The 12,265-nt window shown below is 38.5% G+C and overlaps 1 protein-coding gene across 5 annotated transcripts in view; it reads left to right on the top strand.

Annotated features, from left to right (window-relative positions):
* The window catches only part of RELCH (RAB11 binding and LisH domain, coiled-coil and HEAT repeat containing), a 125,072-nt gene that overhangs the window by 51,975 nt on the left and 60,832 nt on the right, over positions 1-12,265 (top strand). For all 5 annotated transcript variants that reach the window (XM_074987790.1, XM_074987793.1, XM_074987788.1 and 2 more), the window contains 2 exons: positions 7,308-7,420; positions 10,617-10,707. In XM_074987790.1, coding sequence (XP_074843891.1) covers positions 7,308-7,420; positions 10,617-10,707 — 204 coding nt within the window. The remainder of the gene's footprint in view (positions 1-7,307; positions 7,421-10,616; positions 10,708-12,265) is intronic.

The raw sequence follows: 12,265 nt of genomic DNA, 5'->3' as shown, positions 1-12,265 counted from the left end.
AGTAATGCACTTGGCTTAAATCCATCAAAAGCTTTGTCAAAAAAGTTCTTGTCAAGAAATATGTACTGATCCTTGAATGCTTACATGTTTGTAACTTGAGTAGCTTTCAGTGATTGGTACAGTGCCATACCAAGATGGAGGGCATTTGAAAATTTCAGAAAAAATATTCCGGGAAAGATTTTTGTACAATGATGCTTTTCTTAAAATATCATTGCAACATAATTCTGTGGAATGTGCAGGATCAGTGCTTAATTTCTGATATCTGCTGTTCTGCTTGGCAGGGTGTTTTTTCAGCTTTTTTTCACAGCTTGTAGAAAAGCATTACATCTGTGTAATGCTTTTCTAACTTGTTTAGCCTGTTTCCTACCTATTTTATAAGGAATAAATTATTAACATTTTATTTCATTGTGCTTCTGTTTTGAATATGGTTGAAGACTTTACAAGAAAACTAACTTCATGGAGAGCGTATCCTGTATATTTCATTAAAACTTTTGCTATAATAAGCGTTAAGACAACAGTTTCTTCAGTGTAGCATTCTCTGAGGTAGGATCTTGGAATCTGGAGAAAAGATGAATATAGACTAACATCAACAGTTCTGCTGCCTGTTCTGTGGCTCCCACAGTGGTGGGAAGCTGGAAAGAAGCCGCACCTCCATGGCTGCCTACCCACCTGCCTTCCCCCAGCTGGGGGGAGCCAGACAGCCGCAGCAGAGTGGGGGCTGGAGCGGGGAGCTGGCAGAGGAGCTGTGCTCACCCCCAGCCCTGGAAACCCCAGGATTTCAACTTGTGTTAACACAAGTTAAGTGTGAGTTGAAATCACATATAATGGGGGTTTACTGTATTTGTGGTTTTGGAAAGTTATCTGTGCTACTTTGATGGCTATGATTTAGACTCTTTTGGCAAGAAGGATCAAGAGGAGAGGGAAATTAAGGGAATCTCAAGCATTCTGGGTTGATACCACAAATTATATTTTAAATCATTTTTAAAAGATCAGCTCAACTAGATTAAAACAAGTTTAAAGTGAGATAAGATACTTCAAAACCATTCAAATACATGAAACTTTCATGTATGCAATTTGCTATTCATATTTTATTTCTGCTACAGATTTCCAGGTAATTTGCTTGAAAAATCACTAGTCTTACATTTTACTCAGATACAAAATATTATTACATAAATGTTCACTGGACTAAATTGTAACAATTAGGATGTCAAGACTTCATTCTCAAGAATTTCTGTGGATGTATGGGGCCTGTCAGCTGACAATCTTTGCAGAACCTGAGCCTAGGATAGTCTGTGTTGAGAGAGATTTCTTCCCTTTGGCTTTATTAAATTTAATGAAACATTTAAAATACAAATAGTGTGACTAGCAGATGTTCAACTACATTGATATTTGACTAGCAGTAATACCATGAAAAAGATTTATTTGACTAAACCATAGCTAAGAAACAACTCAATTTAAACCAGTGGTGTCCAACAGAAATTCCAGGATCACCACAGTAAAACGCACACGCACACGCACATACACAACAACGGCTGGTGACGCACGAGAGCCGCTGCCAGATTGCGTGATCAATGCCGGGGCTGGAGATGATGATGCTGCCACCATGCGCTTGCACCACCAATTGATAGGGCTCATGTGTGGAGCAGGCTGAGGGTGCTCCATTTTGCCACATCTTAGTGGGGAATAGGAAATGTATTGGACACCACTGCTTTAAACACTTGAGTAAGAAAGTATTATACAGAGTTGTTCAAAACTCAAAATTTCTCACCTTTTGCAAGACATACATATGTGTGTCCAACTTGTGTCCTTGTGTCCAACTGTTGCACTGATTCTGATGTGTGTATGCAGTCTCATTGACTAAGAGCTCAGTGAAAGCCCTCTTGTCTGTAGCAGCAGAATTTTAGTGCTTTTTAATTAAAAATGAATAAATGTGACCTTCAAATTAGCATACTGCATTGTTTAAGTAACTGTGGAGGTTAACTTCAAAGATTTTATCTGTAAATGTAATTTTTTACAGAATTGAGGGAGGAGGTACAGCTCATTCAGTGAAAACAGAAGACTCATCACTGACTTACTTTTACTCTTATCTGTTAAACATTTTAAATTCAATTTATCAAACTACTATACACAATTATTTAAAATAAATTTTCAAGCAAGTTTCCATGTAACCCACAGAGAACAACACCAACAGCTATACAGACACTCCAGTTAATGAAGATTTATTGAATATTCTCACGTTCTCTTAGAGCTGTCTTGTGTGGAGTTAAGATGTTTAAAGAGCTCAACTGGGGTGTTGCTAATTATTTTCTCTTTGATGTTTGTGGGGAAGAAATGCAGTGCTAAGATCTTATGCAGTACCTAATATGGAAGTCATGCCAGTCTTCATGGTGCATATGAACGTATCACATAGAACTGGAAGAGACCTCAAGAGGTCATCAAGTCCAGTCCCCTGCTCTCTTGGCAGAACCAAGCACCATCCCTGACAACTTTTTCCTTTTTTTCAAACCTGTATGCCTCAGACCCCTAAATGGCCTCTGAAGACTGAACTCACAACCCTGGCTTTAGCAGGCCAATACTAAGAATGTAAAATACACTGTATTTAAAAATACATTTGCATGAAGATATGGAGCAGTGGTGCATGCAGCCCATCAAGATAAACTGATTATTGGCCACAGGACATCACTGAGTTGACTGTCTGCAGGCACCATCACCCACATCTCCCAGTGGCTGCAGTTCTCTGCTCCCAACCAATGAGAGCTGTGGGCGGGAGTGATGCCTGCATATGGTCAACATCAGCAAAATGTCTTATGGCCCACAAATTAGATTGCCCTGATGGGCCAAATAAGTGGCTAGATTTTATGAGATAATACACTAACCTGAGAATTTGGCTACTTTCTTTGATTCATAACTGTAGTTGTGGGTGGCCTAACTTTGGGTTTCCAAGTTTGAAATTACAATTTTATATTAGTTTTAAATAACAGAAAATAGTCAAGTATGTATCTAATGTTTTTAAGCATGGATCTAGATGAAGACTTTTTTCTCTGTATGTATCTGGAAATACATGTATTGATATTTAAAGTATTTGAGTTTGTTTTGGTGTATTGCTGGGCTGTCGAACTCAAGCCTGTAGGCTGGCTCTTCTCTGCTTAATGTGCTTGTTTCTCCCAAGCCAATATCAACCTGCAAATATACCTGTCTTAGAATGAAATAGCGTTGAGAGGTATGACACATCTCAGTTCATTTCAGTGTTGTGTTAACTGCAAACTTTGTTCCTTTAATGGGGTTGTATTTTCTTTTGAAATGTCTATGTTCATTAATAAATATGAGCAAAGCTTGAATTTTGCTTGGTTACTACAGCTATATGCATGAATAACAAAGAAACAAAAGATGTAACTAAATGGTCATAAGTATCCACACTTTTTTTCCCTCCTGCTGACTCCTTATGTGCAGACCTTCTAGTGAAATCCATGACGGATTTCACGTGGATTAGGGGATCGTGTTACCAGCCCATGAGCCATAATTAGGAATGTAATTTGTTCTCCTAAAGTCAATCTTGCATACCTTCTCTCTCTCTCTCTCTCTCTCTCTCCTCCACCCACCCCCAGATCTTTCATGCATGATTAAAGTGTGGCATTCTTCTAAAAACTACCATGTAGTTTTTATTCAAGCAGTTTTTATTTCCTCTACCCCTTTTTTTAAAGGAGGCTCAGCAAGAAAAGTTACATACACCATCTTTTGAGAATATGAACATGCATGAGTAGAGAACTCTTTATAAATATGGTTCCCTTATTTAATCCCATGATTTAATCACATTTTGCATTGTTATATTTTATTGCAAAGTAAAAATACCCAATGTAGTACTGACACATGGAGTGATTTAAATGGCTTCCCGTGTTCAACCCAGAATTAGAATTTTGAAATATGTCTCATTCCAGTATTCTAAATGCTAGATTCAGTATGTGGCCAGCCTACTACAGGAAGTAGTATTTTCTTGGACTTAGTGTATTTAAACAGTTGAAATTTACAATCTTAATTCATAAAGATTGTAAAGCATGGTACATTGCACATTATGGACACGTTTATACAAACAAAGCTAGAAGATTTGACGCGTCAATCACAGTTTGACATGGCCATCAATTTAACAGTTTAGAAAACTAAATTTCTTCTGAGAGGTAAGAGTTTTTTTAAACCTTGGGGTGACTTATGTACATGAACTATCTGAGGTAGGATCACTGAAGACAAGGCACATTAATTTTAACATTAGGTCAACTAGGTAAGGTCAGTCATGGCTGGGAATAGAGCATTGATCTCACCTAGTTTACCTTGTGATAAAACTAATATGCCTTGTCTTCTGTATGTTGTTACTTTGGAATAGCTCATGTATAAGTTATTCCAGGGTGAAAACACACCTTTCCCTACCATTGAATGACAGACCTCTGATGTGATTTTTACATTTCCAGTGTCATTGATCACGTCACAGGTTCTGGGAGTTGTGGGGTGACCCTGTGCTCAGCAGTCTAAAGGTTAAGTGTCTCCTCTGAAAACCACCTCTTTGGATGAAGTTGACGAGCATCTATAAAAGTTTAATCCAGTCCTCTTAAACCAAAGATAAAGCCTTCCTTTCCACACTGTCAAGGCTGAACAGGGCTTTGTGGACCCCAAGTATAGAAGAGATGAAGAAAGTAGGAAAAATCTTTTAAATCACAATCGTTTTTCATTGTATATTTTCAGCACAAGTGTCGTTCTTCCTTGAGAAACGCAGAAGTGTTTTTAATAAGACTGGAAATCCCTCTCCTTGACTGCTAAGCCAACAACTTTCTCTAATATTTTTTGTTGAAATTAAAACCCTGGGAACTTGGCTTTGTATGTTTCCTGCTTGCAAACTGTAACACTTTTTGAAATATTTACTTTGCCATCCTTGAAAGTCAAAAATCATAGATGCTTATCGTCCTCACTGAATGAATAACTATCCAAAGCATGACAGCTGGTAATAGACCTTTCTTCCAGTAAGATAATCACTCCTGTACAACTGTGTTTCTCCCTTCTGCCTTCTATTGCCAAGAGAAGGCTTACCCATTTTTTGAGTCTGAGACACTTCACTTGCCCTCTGTTAGCCACGTGCAGCAACTGTTGAACTCCTCACAGGAAATCCCCTCTTACTTCCACTTGCACCTTCCCACTTGTCTTCCTCCCATTAATTATAGGGGAAAACATAATAGGACATCCCTACATGAGAAGATTTCTCATTGTTTTGCCTATCCCCTTAATAGAAGGAAGTACAGAAGCATAGATGCAACAACACAGAGAGTGCTCGATTCTTCTGGGCATATTGTGGGAGAATGTGACCAATGGACAAGAAAATACAACTAATTCTATCTGCTGTAATAGCCAGTTTTCTGCAGGGTATAGAATTAGCCTTCTATGTGCCCCATTTCAATGGTTTTAGATGCCTCATCAGTCTTCTATACAAGAGTAAGTCAATATCACAAAATCTAACTAAATAAAAAGTAACACATTTCTATCTTGGCCTTAAAAAGTACCTATTCACATCATCATTGGGCACATGAAGTAAAGGAAATAGTAAAGTGGCCAAACCTGTTCATTGTCTACATCCACTCTCCCTGGATTTTGCAAGAATAGATGAGACACACACATCCCTTCCAATCTGAACAAATACTTTATAATTGGAGATGCATTTCCTAGAACGGAAAGGAACCTCAGGAGGTTATCTCGTCCAGTCCCCTGCCCTTTCGTCAGGACCAAGCACCATCCTTGACATCTATTTGCCACAATCCTTAAATAGCCTCCTCAAGGATTGAGCTCACAACCGTGGGTTTAGCAAGCCACTGCTGAAACCGCTGAGCTATCCCTCCCCCATGACAGCTTAAAACACTTTAAGAACCTGTTTTATTTATAATTGCCCAAGGTGTCTCATTTGGGAAAAATTTTACCTGCAGTATGTCAGTGATGTGTCTTTAATGTGTACGTGTCTCGTTACTATCCTTAGGTGAAAAGTAGCATAAGTAAAAATACATTTTTATTAAATCTGCCTCAACAATCAAATTGCAAAGATACTCCTCCTATTGTCAGGAATTGGCAAATTTGTACAACATGCGATTTTATAAGTAAGATCAACTGTCATTAGAGAAATTGAAAAATCAGGAAAAGTGAGCTTGTATTATTACACACTTATCCTCCCCACTTGTAGCTCTAGTCCATCAGAGTCATTTAATGAGTTGTGAAAATCTCCCTTTCAGGAAGTCTAAAGCAGAAACTCAAGTCTCCATGCAAATTGCAACAGCAGCAGGGTCTTTTAATTTTTGTTCTTTATTCTTGCCACAAATTGCTGAATGAGCAGACCAAGGAGGACAAGTGCAAATTGTGGCTGTCTGTCTTAATGGCACTATGTTTCTTTCTCCATCTATCCTGCCATGTAGTTTCTTAACCTTTATTTTGAATTAGGTTCATTTTCAAATGGGAGACTAAGATGAATAAGGTCAAGGAAAGGGATTTCCAGTGCATATTTCTAAAAACTATTTCCTCTAAGAATAAATATCAGGTTTTGAGGAAGTATCTGAAAGGAAAGAGGGTCCTACTATTGTGAACAGCCCTTTTTCTTTTCACATAAGGTTTTGCCACGTGTATTTAAATAGAAGTTTGGTCTGGTAGGAATATTATTGCTCTGGGAAGAGAATTTAATTTCAAATTTTTTCATTATTGAAAAATCCCTTTTTAGAGCATACGGTATTTCATATAAATGTCATAGAGGTTGTGTCTATGCAAATTCATGCATCCATATATTACTTTGACACTTTGATTTACATTTCCATATGAAATCATGTGAACAGCTAATGTGAATGGGTTATTCTTTCTCTTGAATCCCATGCTGTCATAATTAGCTTCTCAGAACGAGCTTTGTGTAACCAATTGATTTTGTTCAATTGATTTAAATTTCCTGCAGATAATGTACATTAATCTTTAATCATTGCTGTCCTATGATGATGATGATGATTATGATTATTATTATTACTTAGTATTATCACTATTCTAGGTGACCTGCAAATATTAATACTAATCTTAGGTTTTTATGTGCTGAATTTCCAAAATCACGACAAGGAGGAATATAGCACATAATTTCCTTACGTCTTTTAACAATTTCAAGTCATTTCATGAGAGGGACTTCAATTAAAATATCTTCTGTATCTGTTTTGCTCTTTTGTGGCTAGATACAGCTTTTCACGTTGTCAATGAATATTTGGCCGAAGTATTTTTACTTTGGTTTTTCCTCTACCCACAATTTTTTTTAGGAATTGATCCCACTCATACTGTGTACAGCCTGCCTCCATCCTGAACCCAAAGAAAGAGATCAGCTCCTACATATACTGTTCAATTTGATCAAACGACCAGATGATGAGCAAAGGTATGTGTGTTGGTCTGGGGTAAGGGGTTGCTTTATCTTTTTATTAAAAAAAGTGTTTCGTGGAAACTGGATACTCTTACAGAATTAAGATTGATTTTCATTAAGTTTTCATTCAGTTCACAGTATGTTATAACAAACTCATGTGGACTTTGGGACTTTCCATTTGTATGACCTGCACTTTCATGTGTAATTTGTGGTTATGGAAATGTCAATACATTCTGCAAACGTCAGTGTAATATTTCAGTTCCGTCATGAAAAAGGTGAACCAAAATATCTTAAACTAAGCTTAATGTAATAAATCTAATACCTGTATAGATATAGTAATGATATACCAATGTTTTACAATTAGTTTCTTCATCGCTTGCCTGTCAGGACCTATAGGTCCTGAGTTGCTTCCAACATTTAATGACTTCACTGACATGTAAAGTAGTTGTGGGAAAAGCAGTTGCTGCTCTTCAGGGGTCAGTGACACTTGCCATGACAAGAAAATTGCAGAACACTGAGTCTAACGTATAGTTTTGGTAGGTAACAAGTTTTTCAGTTAATTTTGAAACTCTTTGTATGTAACACATGTGTTAATGATTTAAGCTCTTATATAATTGAAAAAAATCAATTTTTCATTAAGTAATACTCAGGAAGTATTTGTGTTCCCCTTTACACTCTTGTTAAGATTATCACTAAGGGTGAAAGACGTTTCTCTAACTGGTATGTTTCCTTACGTACTAGTGGAAAGATTTTTTTTGTAACTGTTAGGCTACGTCTACACGTGCACGCTACATCGAAATAGCTAATTTCGAAGTAGCGACATCGAAATAGGCTATTTCGATGAATAACGTCTACACGTCCTCCAGGGCTGGCAACGTCGATGTTCAACTTCGACGTTGCGCAGCCCAACATCGAAATAGGCGCAGCGAGGGAACGTCTACACGGCAAAGTAGCACACATCGAAATAAGGGAGCCAGGCACAGCTGCAGACAGGGTCACGGGGCGGACTCAACAGCAAGTCGCTCCCTTAAAGGGCCCCTCCCAGACACACTTTCATTAAACAGTGCAAGATACACAGAGCCAACAACTAGTTGCAGACCCTGTATATGCAGCACGGACCCCCAGCTGCAGCAGCAGCAGCCAGAAGCCCTGGGCTAAGGGCTGCTGCCCACGGTGACCACAGAGCCCCGCAAGGGCTGGAGAGAGAGTATCTCTCAACCCCCCAGCTGATGGCCGCCATGGAGGACCCCGCTATTTCGATGTTGCGGGACGCGGATCGTCTACACGTCCCTACTTCGATGTTGAACGTCGAAGAAGGGCGCTATTCCCATCCGCTCATGGGGTTAGCGACTTCGACGTCTCGCCGCCTAACGTCGATTTCAACTTCGAAATAACGCCCAACACGTGTAGACGTGACGGGCGCTATTTCGAAGTTACTGCCGCTACTTCGAAGTAGCGTGCACGTGTAGACGCAGCCTTAGTCTGAAACATTTCTTTTGTTTTGGTTTTTTTTGGTGGCTGTCGTGTTTTTTTTTTTCTTTGGCTAAAAAAGACCGGCTCTGAATCATCTAGATCTGTCACTACTCTGTGCTTGACATAAAGAGTTACATTCTACATGCTTACTTAAAGCTTCTATCACAATGTTCTCCTGTGACAAAGAAGTTTTAGCTGTATAAATTCTCACAGACTCTAATATGTATGATGTGAAGTTAGTGGTGAGATGTTTTTCTGTCCACAAAATGTGAAAATTGCTACAGATTGCACCTCTCTTGTTGAGCACCCTCAGGACCTGACTGGTGCCTGATGAGATAATTTGCTGTACTGCAGGAGGTGAATATTGTCTAGCACGTTAACAACAACTTCACTACTAACTGGGCTCTTAGAAGATACTTAGGGGTAAAGTACAGCTAAATTACAACACAGAAAACTGTGAGCCAGGACTGATGGCTGTAAACAAACTTTATGGGACAAAGGTAAATTTGGCCACACCCATGATAAGTGGTCCTCCAGCTAACTAAAATCATGCCGAGTTACAGATGTTGCTAGATGAGACAGTTAGAGGTTCAACCTTTACCTCTGTCACAGGGTCTTCAGGCAATTTGAAAGTCCGTATAAAAAGAGTGAGTCTTTATTCCTTTACAGAATTTGCAGGCATGTGAATTTCACCTCCAAAATGTACAGTGCTATCAGCTAAAAAATATTTAATGTCCCAATACAATTGTACATTATTCTGTGCTTTTTTTTCAATATAGAAAGCAACAGTTTCATAAGATTTTAGTAATTTGTGATCCACATGAGGGAGGATTGATTTTAATCTAGATGATTTAAATCACTGATTTCAATAAGGTTAACAAAAAAGCTAAGACTAACTCTTCTTAGAGTGCACTTAGTTTTGGAATAAGCCCCACTGAACTCACTTGAGAAAGTAACTATAGAGCAAGGTTCCCTTGGAAAAGCTGACTTATGCTGAATTAAAATAGGAAATAGGCTTATGGTGTCACCATCATGATCTGTGGCCTTGATTTTTAAAATAAAGGGCATGTATTATGTAACAAGAAAATGGCACACAGTGGCAACTGGCAACTCTAGATTTCTCTTTCTGTAAGATACAGCCATTTCTGCTCCAATCCCACCAACAGAGACAAAAGAAACTATTAGATCTTTACCAAGCATTCATGAAACATAGTTACCCACCAGGAGAAATAAAGAAACTGCTTGACAGGGCCAGACGAATACCCGGAAGTCACCTACTTTGATAGGCACAAGAAGGAAAATAACAGAACGCCACTTGTCATCACGTACAGCCCTCAGTTTAAACAAAGTTATTACTCTGCAGATGTTTACATTCTTAGAACGTAGTATTACAGGATTCCAAGTTATAATTACTCTTTTCAGCCTAGTGACAAAAGAAGTGTATATGTATATATGATGGAAATGATTTCTTAAGGCACAAAATATATCTATGTAGTAGTGCACTTTTTTTTTTACTAATGCACCGACGAATAATAGTGTGAAAGAACTAGTGCATAGCAAAGGGGTTTAATTACTTATAATGTGTATCTGAGACTAGATATCCTCTAAATAATCTTCAGCCTACCGTACCTGCTTTTCTTTTTAAAAAAAAAAAAAAGTCAAAATGGAGACACAAAATTTTTATTGTAGGAAAATATTCACAGTGTAAACAAGTTCAAGATTATCCTCTGTTTTTCAGACAAATGATATTGACTGGTTGTGTAGCATTTGCTCGACATGTTGGACCAACACGAGTAGAAGCTGAGCTCTTACCACAGTGTTGGGAACAGGTAAATGAATATTTCGTGCTTAGAGTATCTGCAGTTTATTAAGGATTTATCTTAAACCTGCTTCTGTTCCTTCACTCAATGCAGAGTCATCTTGCGGATTTGCTTTGCTTGAATGTTGTGAAGACCAAAGTTATAAACAGGTCCAAAAAAATTTGATAAGTTCATGGACGCTAGGTCCATCAGTGATTATTAGCCAAGATGATCAGGGAAGCAGCCCCTTCCTCTGGGTGTCCATACACCTCTGATATGATAGAAGCTGGGACTAGACAAGAGGGGATGGCTCGCTCAGTAATTGTCCTCTTCTGTTCATTTCCTCTGAAGCACCTGGCACTGGTCACTGTTGGAATATGTGACACTGAGCTAGATGAACCGTTGGGCTACCTAGTATAGTCTTGATGTTCTTAAAATATTTCTGATTTCTGGAGATACTTCCATTTTATTTAATGTATTTTTGTGCAGCATTAATAGCACAAGAACCAAGAAACAGGAAGTCAGTTATAGAATTGGGAGATTCTAGTCATCTGTAATACACAACTTAAAAAAACTTGTTAAAATGCAAATTACACTGTGTAGGACAGGCATTACAGAGAATGGGAATTTGTATTTCAAGTATGTGGTTCTCTAAATTCTATACCTTAAATATTAACTGGAAGAATATTTTGGTCACTGATGTCATTTGATGCTGAGTGTTCATTATAATTAAAAATATCCTATATTTAACAGCCTTGTTAATATAGCTGCAGGGTAAACAGAACAATTTTAGTATCAAAGTAGATTCAAAACTGAGAGAAAAAGCTTTTAATAGGAATTAGTAATGTGATGTATTGTTCTTCAGGTATGTCAGCATAGATCCTGCTCTAAGTACATATGTACCTTATGAGCTCAAGCTCCATTTTTTGAATAGCAGTGTGTGAGGACCTGTTCATACACCCTGTGGTTGCCTGTGCTCCTTCACGAAGGCATGACAGGTGGCATGGCTGAGTTCTCTCTGGCCACCTAGTCAGGAAAAAAGAATTCAGCAAGTGTCTGACCCTCTGACTCTCTTTCCTGACTCTTAAACAAGCTGTTTTTCAACCTAATTGATAAGAAAATCGTATTGGAGGGGTAGCCGTGTTAGTCTGGATCTGTAACAGCAACGAAGGGTGCTGTGGCACCTTATAGACTAACAGAAAAGTTTTGAGCATGAGCTTTCGTGAGCACAGACTCACTTCATCAGATGAAGTGAATCTGTGCTCACGAAAAAGAATCGTAGTTAGTCTGATTCCACAGTATATCTTCCTGTACAGTGAGGAGAGGTGCTTTGTGCCAAGCACCATACCTTCTGGCAGAATACATGAAACCCTCAAGTTTCTATCCCTGTCCATCCTGCAACACACTGATCTCAAAGGTGTCAAAGCCAGTGTCTCTCCTGCCTGAGAGAGAGCTGAATTTTGGACAGGTGCTCTGTTTATAACGCCTTCTCTGTAAAGACCTGTGTGTACAGTGACTCTTCTCAAACTACTTCTGTTTGAAACAGTCCATGCAGGTCACTTCAGAATGGCAGTTTACAACCAGAGCA

This window comes from Carettochelys insculpta, chromosome 2 (assembly GCF_033958435.1).
Source record: "Carettochelys insculpta isolate YL-2023 chromosome 2, ASM3395843v1, whole genome shotgun sequence".
NCBI classification, from domain to species: domain Eukaryota; kingdom Metazoa; phylum Chordata; order Testudines; family Carettochelyidae; genus Carettochelys; species Carettochelys insculpta.
Note: the sequence above shows the minus strand (reverse complement) of the source record. Positions and strands in the feature narration are given on the sequence as shown.